The 23,530-nt window shown below is 36.9% G+C and overlaps 1 protein-coding gene across 2 annotated transcripts in view; it reads right to left on the minus strand.

Moving 5' to 3' along the window:
• Window positions 1–23,530, minus strand: part of TMTC2 (transmembrane O-mannosyltransferase targeting cadherins 2) — a 400,088-nt gene that overhangs the window by 58,943 nt on the left and 317,615 nt on the right. Inside the window, exon 10 of one of the 2 annotated variants that reach the window (XM_029955395.1) lies at window positions 11,750–11,864. In XM_029955395.1, the coding sequence (XP_029811255.1) occupies window positions 11,750–11,864 (115 nt within the window). Of the gene's footprint in view, window positions 1–11,749; window positions 11,865–23,530 lie in introns of those variants that run through there. The other variant, XM_029955396.1, reaches the window with a different exon arrangement.

Consider the following 23,530-nt stretch of genomic DNA (forward strand, 5'->3'; position numbering starts at 1 on the left):
CTCCTCTCCCCCTCCCCCATAAGCCCTTAGTTTGTTCTCAGTATTCAAGAGTCTCTCATGGTTTGCCTCCCTCCCTCTCCCCAACTATTTTTTCCCCCTTCCCCAATCTTATGGTCCTCTGTTAAGTCTCTCCTGTTACACTTATGAGTGAAAACATATCCTACCACAGACTCTTAAATACAGAGAACAAACTGGTGGTTGCCAGATGGAAGCTGGGTAGGGAGATGGGTGAAATAGATAAGGGATTAAGAGTCCACTTACTTTGAAGAGCACTGAGTAATATACAGAAATGTTTAATCATTGTATTGTACACTTGAAACTAATATAACACTGTATGTTAACTATAGTGAATATAAAGTAAATAAATACCCAAACTGGTGGGATTAGAGTTGGGAAAGCTTTTGGGCTGAGAAGATGGCAAAGGGGTCAGGAATAAAGAGCAGAAACAAAAATTAATGCTCTGAATTAGAAAATCACATTCAGGTTTTAAAAAAGAAGGCTCAACTAGCCTATAAAATTGAATTTGCACTTTGGTCAAGTGCAAATAAAAACTATAAAGACATACCCTATGCAACCATATAAATTATAGGAATAACTGAAGATAACATCTCTCTGGAGACCAGGACATATTTTTCTAATTTTTAAAGGAAAAATAATTAGAAACACTGCTATTTTTAATGGGGTTACAGAGAAAGTAAAAACCCTTGACCTAAGGCTCTACTCGACTCATGACAGTTACAATGTGCTGTTGCAATTTATATTCTCATAAATGTTGAAGTTCAATTTCAATATGTCAAGAAATGTACTTTAGTCTGGTATGAAACAGTAAAAATTCCCTTGCTAGGGTATTTAATGAAGGTTCCCTCCACCAAATTATAGAATCATTTTGGTTCAAAATCATTTGGAAATCTGAACCCGAATTCATTAGGTCATGCCCTGGAAGGATTTTCTCCAGAGGAAAATAAAAGGCAGGGAGGTAGGAAATTAGAGTAACTTAATACTACAAAGAAGTAAGTTACTTTGAAGCAAAACCAGCCAATACATTTCTAATATGGGAAGTATAGAAACCATTAATATTTATCTTTATGGACATTTAAATTCATCAGGTAGATAAAGATCAAAAGAGAAACTGAGGGATTCACTACATGATGTGCCTTTAAAATAACAATGAACACAACTGGAAAAAAAAAAAAGGTTTTTCTCCCCCAAAAGTGGTTGTTAGTTTTTCAAGTCTTCTTGTCTTTAGTGGTTTAATTCCCAAAAGAAATATCTAATTTAGAAGTCTTAGATTCTTAAGCTATAAGTAGAATTGATGATATTCTAATGAAATAGAAAAAAAATTAGAGTTTATTAGATTTGTCACATAACTGTGAAAATTAATTTTCACTCTAGGACTATAGGGGAAAGAGTATGCCAATTCTACCCACTGTGGGTTCATTTATATTCTTGTTTTATTCTCTAGATGAGAGAGAAAACTCATGAGGAACTGTCCAATGTCCACTTTACAGTGTATGCTGTATTTCTTACTCACCTCTGCAAGAAACATCATGGGAATGCTTAATAAATCTTAATTGCAAAGATGACTGAATCATTATCCAACATTTGAAAACTGAGGAAATTAGCAATCTTCTGCTAGTTGCTCCAGGGGATCCTTGAATTGTCAAGAACCACAGGCACTGAATTGTTACGACTAACCACAGAACTCAGGTTGCCAGGACTGTTGGGATAGAACTATTTAAAGAAACTGATGAATAACTTTTCCTGAATACCTGTACCCCTTCTTCCTTCACTGTTTTGTCTCTAGGACAGGACATTTCTAAATCTTCTACCTATGTGTCACCTATAAAGTACCAGAAATTGATTATTCCAAGTTCCAACAACACCATGAAGTAACTGCTATTACAATCCCCATTTTACACACATTTAAAATGAAGTTTAGAGAAGTTGATAACATCCCCAAGGTTATATGGCTGATAAGTGGCTGATCTGGGAGTCATAGATTCTACAGCTAAGTATGTGAACCACAGGTTCATGCCGATATCTTTGTATACATTGATATGTAGCAGAATAATATGTGATAATATTGTTCTGTGACAGATGACTCCAAAATTTTCTATCTCAAATACAAAGAAAAGAAGATATGCTTTTTGATTATAATGTTTAAAAGACACGATTTAAGTGTAAAAGATGAGATCTGAAAAGGGGAGAATATGGAGGACATTTGCAATTATAGGTTTTACTTCCTGTCCATCGCCACCTCCCACACTGATAGAAGTGAACTTCACCAAGCCCAAAGGAGCACATGATAGTTTTAGTTTTAAGAACAGAATGAAAAGCACTTTTCTGTTTTGTTTCATATACCCCAAAAAGGGGGAAGAGGAGGAACTCAGGGGAAAGGCAAAGAAATAAGGAATGAGGAAAAGTAAGAACAATGTTGGATACATACTTCCCTACCCCCACAGTCTCCCATTTTTAGAGAAGGGTCACAATTACATATGGAGGGCAATCATAAGTTTCCCAAGTGTCCAAGCACAAGACTCAGAAAGTAGGTAAAGTGGAAAAGCAGTTAGTTCTGCCAAATCTCCCAGGCCAGATGCAGACATCCCTGTGTTTTGACCATAACATACTTTAAAAAATCAGAAATAAGATAAGGATTAATAAAAATCATTCAAGAAGCTACATTGGGCCTAGGTGGGTCATTACCCCCATCTAACATGACACCCCTAAGAATTAACATAAAGTTATGTCCCTCCCTTATCATCTATGCCAATAAGAGATGTATTAACTGGAGATTCAGCTAAGGCTCCTATCTCATTGTCAATTCCTGATGATAATATATGTAGAGCCCTTTCCCTCTTCACATTATCTGTGGTCCCTCAGGGCCAGGAAAGGTAAGGAAGTAAAAAAAGCCTAGATAGTATTTGTAAACTGGACTACGAACTGAACCCTGAATTCCCCAAATCTCACTGGATTGGGCTATTTTTTAAAAGTTTTTAAAATCAGTTTTTATGCCATCTGTGAAAAGGTGGGCTCAGAGTGAAAAGAAATAGTAATGAGAGTCACAAATAAATGTCATTACTAAAGAATTCCATTTTGCACATGGGACTCTGAAACTTATATCTGTTAAACAATATAGAAATATATTTCATGATTCCCCTCCCTAGTGTTATAATAGAAAAGTATCTTTTGGAACACAGGTTTATAACCTATTATTATTATTATTATTTTATTTTAGAAGAGAGAGAGCATGTGAGGCAGGCAGAGGGGTGGGAGTGAGGGTGGGGAGAGAGAGAGAGAAATAAAGAAAAAGAAACTTAAGCATGTTCCATGATCAGCATAGAGCCCTAAGTGGGACTTGATCCCATGACTCTGGAATCATGACCTGAGCCAAAATCAAGAGTCAGATGCTCAAATTTCTGTGCCACCCAGGTGTCCCAGTGGTCCAATATCCTTAAAAGAAAAGCTATATAAAAGAAATTTGGGAGTCAATTATGTTATGAAATAACATAATATACTCTATGAAATGTTTACGAGGAATCTGATTAAGAGAATCATTTATAATTGCCTACATTTGTATGTATTCTGTGAAAATTATAAAATTAAATGTTGCTAAATCAAAACTACTTCCTTTAAATTATAAAAAATAAAAACTCTAATAACATTTAGAGGACTATGATTATTGATAGCTGTGAACTGTCCATTTTAAATTAAAAATCATGTAATATGGATAATAACCACTGACTCATACAAAAGATAATACATAATTAAAGTCTTGGTGATTATTCTCAAGGATAACTTGAGGAAGAATCATCTCCTCCTTCTTCTTTTCTTATGTTTATTTTTATTCATTTTTTGAGAGAGAGAGAAAGCCAGGGAGGGGCAAAGAGAGAGGGAGAGAGAAATCCCAAGCAGGCTCCACATTGTCAGCACAGAGCCCAAAGGTGGCCTCAAAACCACAAACTGTGAGATCATGACCTGAGCCAAAACTAAGAGTCAGGCCCTTAACCAACTGAGCTACCCAGGTACTCCATTTCTTCTCCTTCTAACTAGAGAACTGTTTTTTCTCACATCATCAAAGTAAATGAAAAAGTAGTTGAGTTTTCCTGGGTTCTTGCCACCAGATAAACTGAAGTGTAGCTTACGTTACTCAAAGTAGCACTAAAATTTAATTCTAAATGATAAGTTGTATAACAGGAATAGAAGTAGAACTGAAATAAACAAAGACATACAAATATGTGGAAAATCTTAAAATAGCAAAACCAGAATCACACACATACTAAAGCAGTGAGGCAGAAAAGATTCTTCTAATGGAACTCCTAGAAGATACTGTTTATGATAATCAAGTCATCTTAAATGAAAACTTCTCTGTCAAGACATCAAAAATAGCGACTTAATCTGTTGATATCCATCTCGTTCTAAACATAAAAGATGGTGAGGTAAAGTAGACATGTAGCAGTAATCATGGAAAAGACTAGGCCAATGGTGTAATTTCACAAAAGATTCCTGAATTAGAAACTTCTTGATGCCCCAAGAGAGTTTGAGTTTATTCTTTCATGACCTCAAATCGTTCAGGGCTGCTAAGGACAGGTTAAGCCTCTGTCTGGAAAGATCATATAATAAGATGTACTGGAAATATTAAACAGGAGAAATACCTTTATTGGCATTGTCAGTTATAATTTTCTTTTATAGTAAATAACAACTTAGGTTCAAGTCATAATGCTTGGGTGGGGAGAAGGAGTTGGGGAGAGGGGAAAGAAGACAGGTAAGATAGAACTTGCTTACAGGGGTGATCTAAGAACCAATCCTAAGTACCACCTGGGACTTGTTAGAAGTGTAAAGCCTCAGGCACCTCCCAAACTTACTAAATCAGAATGCGTATTTTAACAAGATCCCCAGATGATTCACGTGCACATTCATGTTAGAGAGGCACTGGGTTGGAAGATGGAAGATGCAACCTTCAACCTCATCTGCCACTCACTGCCTTTTGCTTTAAAAATTACAACCCATTACACAACCTAGTTGAAATAAGCCCTCTCTGGACCAAAAGTTGGCAGTAAAGTACAATTTATAATTCAAAAATACAATGACTTTTCAAGGGTTTTTGATAGTTTTGGGAGTATTAAAGAAGAAAGGCCTAAGAGAGCTTTGAAAAAAAAAACCCCTCCAGTGTGTGTGTGTGTGTGTGTGTGCATGTGTGTACATTTCCTATTCACTTTGAGGAATAATCTGATTTGGTTCCTTTATTTCTTAAGAATTTCAGTTTTAAGGGTACATGGATGGCCCAGTCAGCTGAGTGGCTGGCTCTTGATTTCAGCTCAGGTCGTGATCTCATGGTTCGTGGTATTGAGCTCTGTGTCCAGCTCTGTGTTGACAGCCCCTGGTGCAGCCCCTCTGGAAAACAGTGTGGCGGATCCTCAAAAAACTATAATGAACTCCCCTATGACCCAGCAATAGCCCTGCTAGGGATTTACCCAAGGGATACAGAAGTGCTGATGCATAGGGGCACATGTACCCCAATGTTCACAGCGGCACTTTCTACAATAGCCAAATCATGGAAAGAGCCTAAATGTCCATCACCTGATGAACGAATCAAGAAGATGTTGTATATATATACAATGGAGTTTACATGGCAATGAGAAAGAATTAAATCTGGCCATTTGTAGCAAAATGGATGGACCTAGAGGGAGTCATGCTAAGCAAAATAAGTCAGGCTGAGAAGGACAGATACCATATGTTTTCACTCATAGGTCTAACAGGAAAACAGGTGAAACCTAATGGAGGACCAGGGGGAGGGGTAGGGGGAAAGAGAGTTGGGGAGAGAGAGGGACGCAAAACCTGAGAGACTACTGAATACTGAAAATGAGGGTTGGAGGGGGAGGGTTGGGGGGCACTTGTGGGGAAGAGCACTGGGTGTTATATGGAAACCAATTTGACAATAAACTATTTACAAAAATTAAATTAAATTAAAAAAATAAATTAAAAATTTTCAATTTTATGTCACTTCCAGTGGAATTTATAAAGAAATTAGTATATTTAAATTTTCTATTTTTAACCTATTTAATCATATAAGATGGTGTCCAGTACAGAAACTTAAAGACAACAATTCTTTATCAAATACTCCCTCTGCTTGTTAGAAATCAGGGAAGCACTGGGAACCAGTTGGTGCAGTACAGGTTTGCTTTTTTACTACCTTAGGGAGCAGTGATAACCTGGGCCCTAGTTCTGGACAACGGGGAAGTTCATTCTTTGCTCAGCTTTAAGTGTGTCCTTTGTCAGTCATTGCACCATTCTAAAAACTTAGACTCTCTTTGAGAGTACAAATGTGGAGTTTTCACTATGACTGTAAATTTACTTTTCTAAAATTTATCATAAAGAGATAATTTAATAATATATGAAGGGTCTTACTACTTAGGATTTATACATTTGATAACCTGTTACTCTATAAATCCTTTCTCCAACAATAAATTCAAGAATCACAGCCTCTACATAGTCACCCAGTTATAAAGACATGAGGGAACTAACGTGCCACAGTGAAAACAGTATTATACTTGACCAGAATACACTAAATTTAAATCCCAGCTTTACCAACTGTGGGAGATAAGAACTCTTTTAAAGCCTCAGTATCTTCATAAATAAAATGGAATACTGTTGTCTACTTCACATATGTCCAATTATAACTAAGAGAGTGACAGATATAAAATACAAAATACAGTACCAGGCAGATAGGACATATTTAAATAAATGCTACCTTTGTTCTTCCCTTACCCTGTTAAGTGGATTAAAAAAAAATTCTGCTGGAGACTTTAAATGCTGTGAATCAGTAGTTTGTTTTTAGTGCCTCTGGACTTTCAGTATCACGTATCTTTGTACTCTCTCTAGCTTCTAGTTCTAGGAGAAGACTGCATAAATTCATTCATACAAAATGCTCCTAACAGAATAATTGATTCAATACTTTCTTCTTGCAACTCTCTAGATAAAACTCTACTGAATTCTAACATTTTAAATTCCTCTGATATTTTCCTTTGATGATAACCAATCTCCGTTTTAATAATGATCTCATCTGGAAGCATTCAGTACTTCTCCCTTTATTTGAAGTACTAAAAATGTCAACACATATGGTTAATATTCATTATGTGAGGCCACTCAATATCTGTGATCACCCTCACTATAAATATATTTGGTAATCAGCCGCTATGTGTACCCAACCTTCCCAAGATGGTAGAAGACAGAAAATCCCTCTTCCACCTCTTTGGTAGCCACGAGTCTGGCACATAACTCACGTTTCACCAATCAGATACAGCCACAAGAGAATGGATGTCAGCAGTAAGCCTAATGAGGAGCCAGCCGCACCCAGGAGGACAATCTAATGAATGTGAGGTTTGTTCTGGTTGGTGCCTTGAGGTGATGGTGATGGAGCTCAGGAGTGTAAAAGTTGCTGAGTCCCAGAGAAAGCTAGATGGTTGCACATTATTTCTGTCTGTGTAGAGTGCTTCCAAGCCCAAGACAGAGCCTGTAGGCTATACAATACTCTCTCAATAAACCTTGCTTCTTTTTCCTTCAATAATCAATATTATTTTATGATTAGAAAATAGACACTTTTATAAACCTATGTTAATAAATCCTGCTTCTGCTTAAACTAGCAAAAGAGAATTCTTTAGTGTGTAACTAAAAAGTGGGACCCAGACATGAAGACAAATTTAGGAGGAGATCTATTTTCAGCAGTTTTGCTTTCAGTATGATGACAGAAGGCTTCATCCTAGCTTGGAAATTTCCTCTGTTTGTTGATAATTGCTAATGTGTTCTACACTCAACTTCAGAAAGTTTCTATTTATGTTAACATGTATATATACAAAAATCAGACAGAACTATATATATATGTATAAATGTTAAATATGACTATATATACACACACATAGCATATAACTATACACAATCTTTACATATATACAAATAGGACTGTGTATCTTATCAATATACATATCACATATATACTATATATGGTATATACACCTATCTGTATACTACATATAATTATACTAACATATATGTAATTATGAGTGTGTATACAATGTTCTCAATCCATCCTCCAATCTTTTATCCTTCTAGTCATCATTCTGATGTCTTTAGTGCTTTTGATGTAAGTTCTGAAAATGTACCTGTAACTTCTTTTTAATTTATCAGTATCGGGTGCCAGGGTGGCTCAGTCAGCTAAGCGTTTGACTCTTGGATCTCAGGTCAGGTCACGATCTTACAGTTGGTGAGCTTGAGCTCTGCGTCAGGCTCCTTGCTGAGAGCACGGAGGCTGCTTGGGATTCTCTCTCCCTCTCTCTCTCTCCGCTCCTCCCCTCCTCACATTTGTGTGCACTCTCATTCTCTCTTTCACTCTCAAACGTAACACTTAGAAAATAATAATAAAATCACTCTAACAATTATATATTGCCTCCACTGCAGTCATAAACTCAGAGATCCTGTTACTCTCTCAATAATCTTTTCTAATGCCATACTATTCCTCTTTCAAACTATATATTTCATTTTCACAGATATTTTCTGCACCACTTAGGATAGGTTAGGTAAAACTGCCATAACATACCCTAAATCTTAGTGAAATAAGATAACAAAGCTTTTTCCTCACTCACTCAGTCAGTGCAGGTGAGTAGGGAGTTTTGTCTGCCTCTGGTCATTTCAGGATCAATTTCCACAATTTCCAAATCAGAAAAAGGAAAAGCCGAAAAGCCTGGACTCTTATAGGTTTGGCTCAAAAGTGACATACTCGTATTCATACACATTCAACAACTCACATAAGATCCACGAAGGTGTTCAACTCGGAAGAAGGCAAAAAAGCACAATCCTATTATGTTTATTGAAGATGGAAGGCCTACAGATTAGGTAAACAGCATTAATTCTTTTACACCCCATAGTGTTCTATGAATCACCTTAGTAACAGGAACTATAGATATTCTAAGTGGCTCTCAGGTTTAATGTAAATCCCACTGCTTTTGTGAGGGCTCTTTACTTGGATGCATCTGATTTGTCATTCTTATCTGATCTGACAATTTGAAATCATATATTTCAAAACTTTCTAATTGCAGATTCTACAGAGAAAGATCATCATCCACTATTGGGAGTTGAATTGGATCTGTTTGAAATTTCTCAAATTTCAAGCCTTCTGAGGTTCCAATAAGATAAAGACTTGTCCCTTGTTGGCTAGCCCCAGGACCTTGCCTCTCCCAATCTAGTCTGATCTAGGTGGAATGACCTTTTTTTTTTTTTTTTTTTTTTTTTGCATTTGTGATAAGCAATTTTATTGTCCTCATTAATATATCTTTTGGACAATTTCACTGGGAATTAGCCAAAGAAAGTGAAGTTAAATTAATATGTTCAAATCATTCTTTGAACTATTACATTTCCTAACTTGCTGACTCTGGGTAGAAGGGTAGCTATTAATCCAACCAACCAATAGATACAACCAAGGAGACAACCCTGCCTTACACTCTTTTCCTTCCCCACCCCCTGCCAATTTTGTCTCCTAAGTATCTTGCAAAACAACAGAGCTCCAAGGCAAGAATTAATATCAAACTTAGTTTACAATAATTTGGCATTCCCAGAGGAAATGTTACATGTAACATTAAATAAGCAAGATCTTGATAGCTAAGGATCTTGATAATGTTGCTCAAGGCAAAACCTTGAAAGTAGCCTTTCTTATTCCTTTCAGCAAAGTCGTAAATGCTCTTGATTAATAAGGGAAAAGGCTGCTACTCAGTGTGCAGAGTAAGTACTCAAGAAATGGTTGAATTTGATGAAGAGGAAAAACAGAAAAAAGGAGTAAAAACATTCATGGGGACTGCCACCAATTTGGGTAGGCTATATAGCCAGGCTGCTGTGTTCATAATTGCAATCAATATTAGGAAGGTGTTGACTGCAACGTAATGAGGAATGCAGACTGCAGAAAGCTAGAAAGACGGTTCTGAAAAATAAATCCTGAAGATTGCCACATCGCCAATGTATGACGAAAATTTTCCACTGGTTTCTAGCACTATGGTAACTAAGGAAAAGTGAGTGATGTATTTAACAAGGACATTGTTTTTGTAATGTTCTTATAATGGGTTTCTATTGGTAGACTTTGAATTTCAGGTACTGACTTAATATGTAGCAAAAATGTCTTACTGATGAAAGTATCTATTATGATTAAGATAAATTAGCCTGTAGAAAGTTGTGCATATCCATCCTTGCGAATGGTTTATTGTGACTAAAAGCATAGTATTTTACTCATGAAGAACCATTCTCTCCCTATACCAGCACCTAAGCTTATTATGCAAATGGAAGTATCCTTTAAAAATTATCCTTGCATTGAAAGTTCTTGCAGATTGGCTATAGTTTATTTTATAAATATACCAATAGGTGATTGAATGCTGGTTTCTCTTTGTGGATACCAGCTTTAGGAATGCTAAATGTTAAATGTGGAGTGAGTGCATGCAACTGAAACCTCACAGTACACTCTTTCCTTTCAGACTTTGAATTTCTTATTCAAAACTTATAAAAAGCTAAGTAGGAAGGCATGTGGTTCTAAAAGGACAACACAAGGATACTTGTGGTATTGGAAATAGTCCGTATTTTGACTACGGTGATGGATACACAAACCTATACACATGCGATAAAAAAGAAGGGCACAGAAACACAGAAACACACACACACACACACGCACACATACACATACAGGGGTACAAGTATAACTAGAGAAACTCAGTAAGACAAGTGGATTGTATCAATGTCAATTTCCTGCATTTTTATATTGTACTATCATTTTACAATATGTTACCATTGGGGAAACCAGATAACTGGTACAGGGTATCTCTCTATATTATTTCTTACAACGGTATATAAATCTATAATGATCTCAAAATAAAAAGTAAACAAAACGACTTTTCTTGAAAGTGCATGTTTTAAAGCCATCCAAATGTGAAGGAATTCCTCTGGTATTTTTCTTTCCTTGTAAGAGTAATCTACATAATTATAAACCTATCCTTAGAGCAATGCACAGAGCCCATAGTGTGGATGTCAGCTAATGAAGCATTTAGATAGAGATTTAATTAAATGAAATTCGGGTAAGATTGTGGGAGAAGAGGTATCCCTCTTGTTAATAGAACAAAGACTGCTTTTAAAAAAACTAGATAAATCATCTGAGTCTCTTAAAAACACTACGTATGGATGCATTAAACTTTTTATATTCACAACAAAAATTGTCGATCTGCCTTTTAATTGCTTTGCTATTACTATAATTATTCTTTATGATATCTTTCTGAAAATAGAAGTATTAAAAGGTCTACGAAGATATATTGTTTCAATACACAGCAACAGTGCTAATTACAGGGCTATTTTGAGACTTTGATAATAAGCCTTAGGTATATGTGTATTTGACAATCCTCCCTACACCCAAACATAATAAAATAAATTCACATGCCACATTCATGGGATTGAATGAAATGTGAAGGGAAGCACAAGGGAATGTGAATGTCGCTTTTCATGGGAAAAGGGGTCACAATATTTCAGAGCTTTGAATGCTTATATGCCCTACATATATTGTGCACATGGACTTTAATGAATAAAATACTCCTGACTGATTTTAGCATGGTAAAAAGCACAATGCACTTCAAGATTGTGGAATAAGGCAATATGACAGGCCAATAAGTGTACTTAATTGCTTTCCCAAAGCCACAGTGTTGGTCTTCTAAGGTACAGTAGCAAAACTAACCTGAGCATGTGGGCAGCACTGAAGACCACATCGAACTCTGTGCTGTCCAATTCAGCTGCTTTTTTTGCCATCTCAGCTGCTTCTATGAGGCGAGCTTCTTCCAGAAGAAACTGACCTATAAAGTATAAAAGCAAGTGAGCTTCAATTTGGAAAATACAAATCTAATCCCGTGAAGCATTAAAGCCATTACAGAGGCCAATATAAATATAGCAGTAAATATGATTTGAAGCTAAGGTTTATGTATGCTGTAGATCTACATCTCTTCATTTGGTCATATTTTATATGCCTTTCCCTTCATTGCAGGAAGTCTCAACGCACCTGTCTGGTACATTCATAGAGTTGGATCCTTTTTGTCCTAAAAAAAAATCCTGTATAGGCTATCAAACCAAGAAATAAAATGGATACATTTAATGATACATTACAAAAAAGAATTAAATTTATTTTAATTGTTAGTCCTTTAAAAGAGCTTCTGTCACTTATGCACATGTACAAACAAGGCTCTCTATATTGAGAAATATTCATTTCTTATATTCAAGCAGCACTATAATTATTGAAAGAACATACAAAGGTCCATTTAACATTTACTCACTCTTAATTAGATTGATTAATAAACATAGAATAAATACTAACAAGTTCACATTTTTGAGATTACTTTCAGGTTAGCTTTGTAAACTTAGAATTATTGCAGATAGAGCAATACTACTCTTTGAAACTATACCTCAAGAATTGATACATGGTGCTATTCCAGAAACATATTCTAAGGACCAAAAAAAAAAAAAAAATTGGGGTATAATTTTAACACTGTAAATAGGCAAGCAGAGACTTTTTGATTTTTGGTTTTATAGCTGGAGATTTATTGACAGCACAAGTACTGAAGTTTGGCCCTATCTTACATGAATATTAAAATGAGAACCAAATCAATGCAAGACAGTCTTCTAAGCCAAAAGGACTGGTCCTAAACATACAAGAGGACATTTTCTGTTTTAAGAATTTTTAATAAGCTACATATATTGCTTGCATTTAAGTATTTCTAAACTTAAATTGGTAAGAAATGGTGAGTAAAGATAAACCTATGGTTTCAGGCTTACTTATTAAAATGAAATGACAAAGAAGTTTTAAGACCAGAGCTTAGAGATCCCTCACCTATTTCTACCAAAAACTGTAATTACTCTCTTAGTTTGTAACCTAATATTCTGTGCCTTTCTCATGTCTCAAAATAAACATAATTGCTAGGTCAAAAGATGATTAAGGACACAGATGTGTAAATGCAGTTGACCCTTGAATACACAGGTTTGATCTACATGGATCCACTTATATGTAGTTTTGTGTTTTTTTGACAAATATAATACAGTCCTATAAATGTCTTTTCTCTTCCTTAGGGTTTTCTTAACTTTTTTTTCTAGTTTGCTTTATTCTAAAAATACCATATATAATACATATAACATACAAAATAGGTGTTAAGAGTCTGTGTTGGGGCGCCTGGGTGTCTCAGTCGGTTGAGCATCCGGCTTCGGCTCAGGTCATGATTTCATGGTTCGTGGGTTCAAGCCCTGCATTGGGCTCTGTGCTGACAGCTCAGAGCCTGGAGCCTGCTTCGGATTCTGTGCCTCCCTCTCCCTCTGTTCCTCCCCTGCTCATGCTGTCTTCTCTCTCTCTCTCAAAAATAAATAAAACATTAAAAAAAAAAAGAGTCTGTATTATCAGTAAGGCTTCTAATCAACAGTAGGCTATTAGTAGTTAAGTTTAGGGGGAGGCAAAAGTTCTATGCAGATTTGCAACTGTTCAGGGATCAGTGTCCCTAACCCCCATGCTGTTCAATGGCCAACTGCAGTTAGATTTATAAATAGAAGAACACGTTACTTACAAAATTTGTATGTATAGTAACTATAAATGTGTTGATATGAGATTCAACTGAAAGTATATGCTGTTTTAAAACAGTAAAAATAAGATCAGATACTCTATGGCATCCTGAAATATTAATATTTCTTCATTTATATCTTAGTAGAGGATACCAGGCTAAACTCATTCTTCAGTTGCTTTTACTATAGTTTTTTTTATTTTTTAATGTTTTTAAAAAATATTTATTACTTTTTTTGAGAGAGAGAGAAAGAGAAACATGAGTGAGGAGGGGCAGAGAGAGAGGAAGACATAGAAAATCCTAAGCAGGCTCCTTGCTTTCAGCACAGAGCCTGACACAGGGCTTGATCTCCCACACCCCGAGATCATCACCTGAGACAAGATCAAGAGACAGATGCTTAACCGACTGAGCCATCCAGGCACCCCTGCGTATAGGTTTTTAAAATTAACATATAATATTAGTTGCCACCTGCCTTCAAAGAATAATGTTTACCCAAGTAAATACATCAATAAATATGTTAATTACTAAATGATATTTAAACAAAGGATAATGTAGGAATTTGTTAATTGTTCTTTTTCCTTTGCTAAGAGCTATTAACTCTGAAATGTATTCTGAATTAATAGTTAGGAAAATGCAACAATTAACTGAATAATGCAGGTTGTTTAGTAAAATTCATTATTCCAGACTGTAGAGGGTAAAGAAGATACACTAGCTGTGGTTGGGGGAAGGGGGGAAGGAAGGAAAGAAGGCAGAAAGGAAGGAAGAAGGGAAGGAAGGAAGAGAGAAAGAGAGAAAGCAAACAGGGACGTGGTATCTGTACTATCCACATAGAAACAGAGGACATTAGCAAGAAGCTTCTGCAACGCAGATGAACATACTCAGTGGCTTAAGAGGTCAGTTTACACGCAACGCCCCAAGGGCAAGTCTTTCAAGCTTTGTCAGTGCCAAACACATCTTTAAGTTCAACAACAACAAAAAAGGAAAACAACATAAACTAGTTGTATAAAATCAAATACACAATTTTTATCATAATCTTAAAACATTTCTTTGTGCTCTGTCAGCTCTGTCGTGCAAAAATGCAATTTATACAGTTTGCAAGGTCCCCAAACCATATGAAACATGTAATTTTTACTAAGCAGTAACAAAAAAATCCCCATATGATCATTTTTAACAGCAGAATTCATTCATCACATTAACATTCAGAAAAACAATAACACAGCATATTAGGTGTTTGCATGACTCCCCCCTTTCTGTTCTCAACAGGCCACATATCTCAATATCCCTGCGTTAGTGGTCTGCGATGATAAAGGCATAAAATATTACGCAGTACGGACCGTTCGGTGTCTGTGTTTAAACTGAACTTGAAAATGTGAATTGAAGTTGAAAGTGAATTATTATCCTGTTATGTTGCACAATGATTGTTTGCTTGAAATACAGCCCAAAATTGATGTGGAAAGGAGCAAGAAGCATTTTAAATACAGAGAACCAACATAAATAGGGAAATAAAGACACACTAGGTTTCTTCTTTTTTTTTTTTTAATTTTAACGTTTATTTATTTAATTATGAGAGAGACAGTGTGTGAAAGGGGCTGGGGCAGAAAGAGGAGGTAGAGAGAGAATCCCAAGCAGGCTCTGCTCTCAGTGCAAAGCCTGACATGGGACTTGACTCCATGAACCATGAGATCATGACCTGAGCTGAAATCAAGAGTCAGCCCCGTAGCCAACTAAGCCACCCAGGTGCCCCTAGATTTCTTCTAGGAGCTATCCAGAGAGCCTATATTGATAAGTCATTGAGGGAATAATGAGGAACAAAATTTGCTCTTACCCCTTCTGGAAGACTTTCCCTCAAGTCACTCTTCCCACCAGACACTGGTTCCAGACCCTTTGAACCACTCTACTTCCCTTAATGTCACCTGCTGTTTTACAGCCTTGTTATCCTGAATTTTCAGCCTCTACGGTTTCTCTTGTCTCATCCTAACTACCAGTCCTATCTTGCCTACCTATTTAAGGCTGGACATCCTTTAAACACTTCCTTCTCAGTAAATCCTTCGTTGACCACTTTCCAACAGTATTAGAATTGCTTATGACTTCAGTTTACTGTAATACAATTTACCTCTTAACCAGTGCACTTATAAGAATAAAATGGAGGGGCGCCTGGGTGGCTCAGTTAGTTAAGTGTCCAGCTTCAGCTCAGGTCATGATCTCACCGTTTGCGGGTTAGAGCCCCATGTCGGGCTCTGTGCTGACAGCTAGCTCAGAGCCTGGAGTCTGCTTCGGAGTCTGTCTCCCTCTCTCTCTGACCCTCCCCTGCTTGCACTGTCTCTCTCTCTCTCTCTCTCAAAAATAAATTTTAAAAAAATTTAAAAAAAAGAATAAAATGGAATGCCATTATTCATTATGGGTCTCAATTCTCTCATCTGTATCACTGCTGGGTTATGAATTGTTGTACACAATGTCTTTGGATCACTGTTAGCAGAAGTGATCGATGTTAGCAAAAGAGACACAGGTGATCTTCACTGAAGAATGTACACATCTACCGAAAGCCCAATGAGAGAGCCAGATCCTAACGCTCAGTGGGTCAGAACAGCTACTTGGGCTCTGAGGGGTGAGGAGCCAGGGTGGGAAGGTAAGCAGGCACTGTGAGGAGTCTATCTATAGTGGTGGAGTCTGCAAGGTCTGAAAGGTAACATTTTTCAGTGATTCACAAGCCTTAGGGTACATCAGAATCACCTGGAAGATTTGATAGAACAGAGTGTTAGGCCCCAATCAGATTCACTGGGTCTGGGGAAGAAGCCATGATTTGTCCTTTTTTTCAAGATACAAGTACTCTTGATTCCCCATTACCTATTTCATCCATTCCCCACCCATCTTTCCTCTGGTAATCATTAGTTTGTTAGAGAGTCTGTTTCTTGGTTTGTCTTTCTCTCTTTCCTTCACTAGTTTTGTTTCTTAAATTCCACATATGAAAGAGAATGAGATCATATGGTATTTGTCTTTCCCTGACTTATTTCACTTAAAATTATTCTCTGTAGCTCTATGCTGCTGCAAATGGCATGATTTAATTCTTTTTTATGGTTAAATAATATTCCATTGTGTATATATGCTGCTTTTTCTTTATCCATTCTTCTATCAGTGGACACTTGGGCTCCTTCCATAGTTTGGTTTGGAAATAAGGCTTCAATAAACATAGGGGTGTATATATTCTTTTGAATCAGTGTTCTACTATTCTTTAGGGAAATACCAACTAATATGATTACTATATGATAATGATAGTTCTATTTTTAGTTTTTTGAGGAGCCTCCATAAGTTTTTCCACAGTGGCTGCACCAGTTTGCATTCCTACCAACAGTAAAAGAGGGTTCCTTTTCCTACACATCCTTGTTGACACCTGTTGTCTCTTGGGTTGTTAGGCATTGTAAAGTGTGTGGTGATATCTCATTGTAGTTGTGATTTTCATTGATAATAAGTGATGTTGATCATCTTTTCATGTGTTTCTTGGCCATCTGGATATCATCCTTGGAGAAATGTCTGTTCATGTCTTATGCCCATTTTAAATTGGATTATTTTGTTTTCAGCCTTCGAGTTGCATCAGTTTTTTTATATATTTTGGACACTAACCCTTTATTGAATATGTCATTTGCAAATATCTTCTCCTGTGTAGTAGGTTGCCATTTAGTTTTGTTGATTGTTTCCCTGCTGTGCACAGAAGTTTTTTTTACTTTAGTGTACTTCCAATAGATTATTTTTGCTTTTATTTCCCTTCCCTCAGGAGACATATCTAGAAAAATGTTGCTACGGACGATGTAAGAGAAATTACTGCCCGTGCTCTTTTCTAGGATTTTGATGGTTTCAGGTTTTTTAACCTGAAGGTCTTTTACCTTAGGCCTTAGGACGTTTACCACTTTGAGTTTATTTTCATGTATGATGAAAGAAAGTGGTATAGTTTCATTCTTTTGCATGTAGCTGTCCAGTTATCCCAACACCATTTGTTGAAGAGACTTTTTCCCATCGTGTATTCATGCCTCTAACAAATTCTTTAACAAGGGAGTAATAAATATGATTTTCATTTTGGACAAGTTCCTACTGAAGCTGCTACTCGACTGTCCATAGTTTGAAACCAGTGTCTGAAAGGAACAACAGAATAAATGTTTTGTATCATAATCTGGATGCCTTGTCTGGATTAGTTACCAGTTAGATTGAGGTCTTTTGGTCAATCAACTACATATATTCTTCCCTATATTATAAAAAATAATGACCAGGTTACACATATACATGTAGATAGAAAGACACATCTATATCAATAAGCTATATGCAGTATATACAAGTTTACTCTTTCAGACTCTTAAGGAAATTTAAGAATTTTATCCTTCATATGTAGAACAGCTATGAGAAATCATTTCTCTTTCACATATAGTAAACAAACATATTCCTTGTATCTGATAAATGAGTAAAGTTTCAAAAAAAGAAACTATGGGTTTTCTTCTCTCTCCCTGGTCAGAAGGGTAGTGGGTGTCAGAGTGTGAGCTTGTGTGATGGGGTCCTAACCTCCTGCTAGGCCTTGAGAGACAGACGAAGTCACTTTGCTCTCTGGAAATCTGTCCCAGCTATCGGGTGCAGCAGAACCTGGAGAGGTTTCTGAAGCCTCAGATTTTGGTTAATGGGTGGCAGAGCTGAGATGGAGGCTGAAGTTTTACCTTAAAGAAAAGAAGTAAGAACTTTGGAAACTACACCCTGGTCACCTCGGTCTTCCTTCTGTTGCTCAAAGACTGCAAGCTGGTCCCCATTCTGAGCCTTGACATTTCCAGCCTATCCTCTGGAAATGGCTTCAAAGAACACCTTGCCTAAGGCTACCTCAAGAAACAAGCCAAAGCACTCATAAGGAAAGTCCCAAATATCGCTGAGTAGGGAAATAAATAAATCAGAGGCATGACAAGAGAAACTGAGAGACACCATTAAGAGAACATCTCCTGAAATGACAGACCCTAGACACTCAAAGAGCCTCCTTTAATAGAGAAATACTAATAGGCACACAGTGCAGAACAAGCTTTTAAAACTGACAAGAGACAGAAAGCTAGCCAAAATGATGAAACAAAAGAACTCTCCTATAAAGGAACTCCAGGAAGAAATCACAGCTGCAGAACTGCTCAAAATGGACACAAGCAACATAACTGAACAAGAACTTTGAACGACTGTCATAAAATCAATCTCTGGGTTTGAAAAAAGCATAGAAGCCATCAGAGAAGATATTGATACAAAGACTAGGAACCTTCAAAATAGCTGTGATGAGTTAAAAAAAAAAAGGCTATAAATGAGGTGAATAATAAAATGGAGGCTGCCACTGCACAGACTGAAGAAGTAGAGAAGTGAACAGGTGAATTAGATGACACTGTTATAGCAAAAGAGGAGGCCGAGAAAAAGAGACAGAGATTGATATAGGAGCACGAAAGCAGTATAAGAGACCTGAGTGATACAATCAAACGGAACAATATCCTTATCATAGGAGTTACTGAAGAGAAAGAAAGAGAAAAAGGTCCCGAAGGGGTGCTGGATCAAATTACAAATGAAAAGTTCTCCAATCTGGTGAAAGAGAAAGACATTGAAATTCAAGAGGCAAGTCGAACTCCCCTAAGACATAACCTGAACTGACCTTCAGCAAGACATATCATAGTGAAACTGGCAAAATATAAAGACAAAGAGAGACTTCTGAAAGCAGCTAGGGAGAAAAGGGCCTTAAAATATAAAGGGAAACCTATCAGAGTGGTTACAGACCTATCTACTCAAACTTGGCAGGCCAGAAAGGAATGGCAGGAAGTCTTCAATGTGATGAACAGGAAGAATATGCAACCAAGAATTCTTTATCCAGTGAGCCTGTCATTCAAAACAGAAGTAGAGATAAAGATTTTCCCAAATAAACAAAAGTTGAGAGAATTCATCACCACCAAACCAGCCTACAAGAAATCCTAAGAGGGATTCTCTGAGAAAAAGGTAGCAAGGAATATAAGACACCACAGACATCAATACAAACATGAACCCTTCAGAGAACACAATGAATCTAAACCCATATTTTTCAATAATAACACTGAATGTAAATGGACTGAACTCTCCAATCAAACGACACAGGGTAGCAGAATGGATCAAAAACCAAAATTCATATATTTGCTGCCTACAAGAGACTCACCTTAGAGCTGAAGACACCATCAGATTGAAAGTAAGGGGATAGAGAAATATCTACCATGCGACTGGAAGCCAAAAGAAAGCTGGAGTAGCCATACTTATATCGGACAAACTGGACTTTAAAATAAAGGCAGTAAGAAAAGATGAAGAAGGACATTACATAATAATTGGGTCTCTACATCAGGAAGAGCTAACAATGATAAACATCTATGCACCAAATTCGGGAGCACCCAAACACATAAAACAACTAATTACAAACAGAAACAATCTTATTGATAAGAATGTGCTAATTGCAGGGGACTTTAATACTCTACTTACAACAATGGATAGGTCAACCAGATAAAAAAAATCACTAAAGAAACAATAGACCTAAATGGCACAGTGGAACAGATGGAATTAATAGATATATTTAGAACTCTGCATCCTGAAGCTAGGAAATTCACTTTCTTCTCGAGTGTGCATGGCACATTCTCCAAGACTGATCACATATTGGGTCATAAAACAGCCCTCCATAAATACAAATGCATTGAGATCATACCATGCACACGTTCAGATCACAATGCTATGAAACTTGAAATCAATCACAGGAAAAAGTCTGGAAAACCTCAAAAATGTGGAGGTTAAAAACTATCCTACTGAAGAATGATTGGGCAAATCAGGCAATTAGAGAGGAAATTTAAAAATATATGGAAACAAATGAAAAATAAAATACAATTCAAACTCTCTGGGACACAGCAAAGGCAGTCCTAAGAGGAAAGTATACTGCAGTCCGGGTCTATTTCAACAAACTAGAAAACGTGCAAACTCAAAACCTAACAGAGCACCTAAGGAAACTAGAAAGGGAGCAGCAAGAGCACACCAAACCCAGCAGAAGAAGAGAAATAATAAAGATCAGGGCAGAAATAAACAATATAGAATCCACAAAAACAATTGAACAGATCAATGAAACCAAGAGTTGGATTTTTGTAAAATTAAACAAAATTAATAAACTTCTACCTAGGCTCCTCAGAAAGAAGAGAGAGAACACCCAAATAGACAAAATCATCAATGAAAATGGATCTATTACAACTGATCCCTCAGAAAACAAAGCAATCATCAGAAATTACTATGAAAAATTATATGCCAACAAACTGGACAATCTGGAAAAATGCATAAATTCCTAAACGCACATGCACTATCAAAATTCAAACAAGAAGAGATAGAAAATCTAAACAGACTCATAACCAGAGAAGAAATCAAATCAGTTATCAAAAATCTACCAACGAATTAAAACCCAGGGCCAGATGGATTCCCAGGGGAATTCTACCAGACATTTTAAGCAAAGTTAACACCCATCCTTCTCAAGCTATTCCAAAAAATAGAAATGGAAGGAAGACTTCCGGACTCATTCTATGAAGCAAATATCACTTTTATTTCTAAGCCAGACAGAGATCCAACAAATAAAGAGAACTACTGGCCAATATCCTTAATGAATACAGATGCAAAAATACTCAACAAGATACTAGCAAATCGAATTCAACAGCACATAAAAAGTATCATCCATCATGATCAAGTGGGATTCATTCCTGGGTTACAGGGCTGGTTCAATATTCACAAGTCCATCAATGTGATACATCACATTAACAAAAGAAAAGGTAAAAACCATATGATCCTGTCGATAGATGCAGAAAAAGCATTTGACAAAATACAACATCCCTTCTTAATAAAAGCCCTTGAGAAAGTTGGGACAGAAGGAACTTACTTAAGCATTATAAAAGCCATTTATGAAAAGCCCACAGCTAATATCCTCAGTGGGGAAAAACTGAGAGCTTTCCCCCTGAAATCAGGAACACGACAGGGATGTCTACTCTCCCCACTGTTATTTAACATAGTGCTGGAAGTCCTAGCATCAGCCATCAGACAACAAAAGAAAATAAAAGAATCAGAATCGGCAAAGAAGTCAAACTTTCCCTTTCTGCAGATGACATGATAGTTTACAAGGAAAACCTGATTGACTCCACCAGAAGCCTTCTAGAACTGATCCATGAATTCAGTAAAGTCGCAGGCTACAAAATCAATGTACAGAAATCGGTTGCATTCTTATACACCAAAAATGAAGCAAAATAAAGAGAAATCAAGAAATGGATCCCTTTCACAATTGCACGAAAAATCATAAAATTCCTAGGAATAAACCTAGCCAAAGATGTAAGAGGCCTGTATGCTGAAAACTATAGAAGACATATCAAGGAAACTGAAGAAGACACAAAGAAATGGAAAACCACCCCGTGCTCAAGGATTGGAAGAATAAACATTGTGAAAATGTCATTATTACCTTAAGCAATCTATACATTCAATGCAATCCCCATCAAAGTTGCACCAGCATTCTTCTCAAAGCTAGAACAAACTATCTTAAAATTTGTATGGAACCACAAAAAACCCCGAATAGCCAAAGTAATATTGAAGAAGAAAACCAAAACGGGAGGCATCACAATCCCAGACTTTAGCCTCTACTACAAAGCTGTCATCATCAAGACAGTATGGTATTGGCACAAAAACAATCACATAGACCAATGGAATGGAATAGAGAGGGCAGAACTGGACCCACAAGTGTATGGCCAATTAATCTTTGACAAAACAGGATAAAGTATCCAATGGAAAACAGACAGACTCTTTAACAGGCGGTGTTAGGAGAGCTGGACAGCAACATGTAGAAGAATGAAATTAGATCACTTTCTTATACCACTCACAAAAATAAACTCAAAATAGGTAAAGGACCTCAATGTGAGACAAGAAACCATAAAAATCCTAGAGGAGAAAGCAGGAAATAGCCTCCCTGACCTCAGTCACAGCAATTTCCTACTCGACACATCCTCAAAGCCAAGGGAATCAAGAACAAAAATGAACTATTGGGACTTCATCAAGATAAAAAGCTTCTGCACCTCAAAGGAAGCAATCAAAAAAAACTAATAGGCAATGGACAGAATGGGAAAAAATAGTGACAAATGTCATATCAGATAAAGGACTAGTATCCAAAATCTACAAGGAACTCACTAAACTCCATACCCCAAAAACGAATAATCCAGTGAAGAAATAGGCAGAAGACTTGAACAGACACTTCTCCAAAGAGGACAACCAGATGGCCAACAGGCACATGAAATGATGCTCAGCGTCACTCATCATCAGAGAAACACAAATCAAAACCACACTGAGATACCACCTCACACCAGTTAGAGTGGCTAAAATGAACAAATCAACAGAGTATAGATGCTGGCGAGGAAGTGGAGAAGTGGGCACCCTCCTACATCATTGTTGGGAATGTAAACTGATACAGCCGCTCTGGAAAATATGTGGAGGCTCCTCAAAAAACTATCAGTGGAACTCTCCTATGACCCAGCAATAGCACTACTGGGGATCTACCCAAGGGATAAAGAAGTGCTGATGCATAGGGGCACATGTACCCCAATGTTCATAGCGGCACTTTCTACAATAGCCAAATCATGGAAAGAGCCTAAATGTCCATCACCTGATGAGTGGATCAAGAAGATGCGGTTTATATACACACACAATGGAGTACTACATAGCAATGAGAAAGAATGAAATCTGGCCATTTGTAGCAAAGTGGATGAACCTCGAGGGTGTCATGCTAAGCAAAAGAAGTCAGGTGGAGAAGGACAGATGCCATATGTTTTCACTCATAGGTCTAACAGGAGAAACCTAACAGGGGACCATGGGAAGGGGAAATGTGGGGGGAAGAGTTGGGGAGAGGGAGT

The sequence above is a fragment of the Suricata suricatta genome, chromosome 10 (genome assembly GCF_006229205.1).
Source record: "Suricata suricatta isolate VVHF042 chromosome 10, meerkat_22Aug2017_6uvM2_HiC, whole genome shotgun sequence".
Lineage (NCBI taxonomy): Eukaryota > Metazoa > Chordata > Mammalia > Carnivora > Herpestidae > Suricata > Suricata suricatta.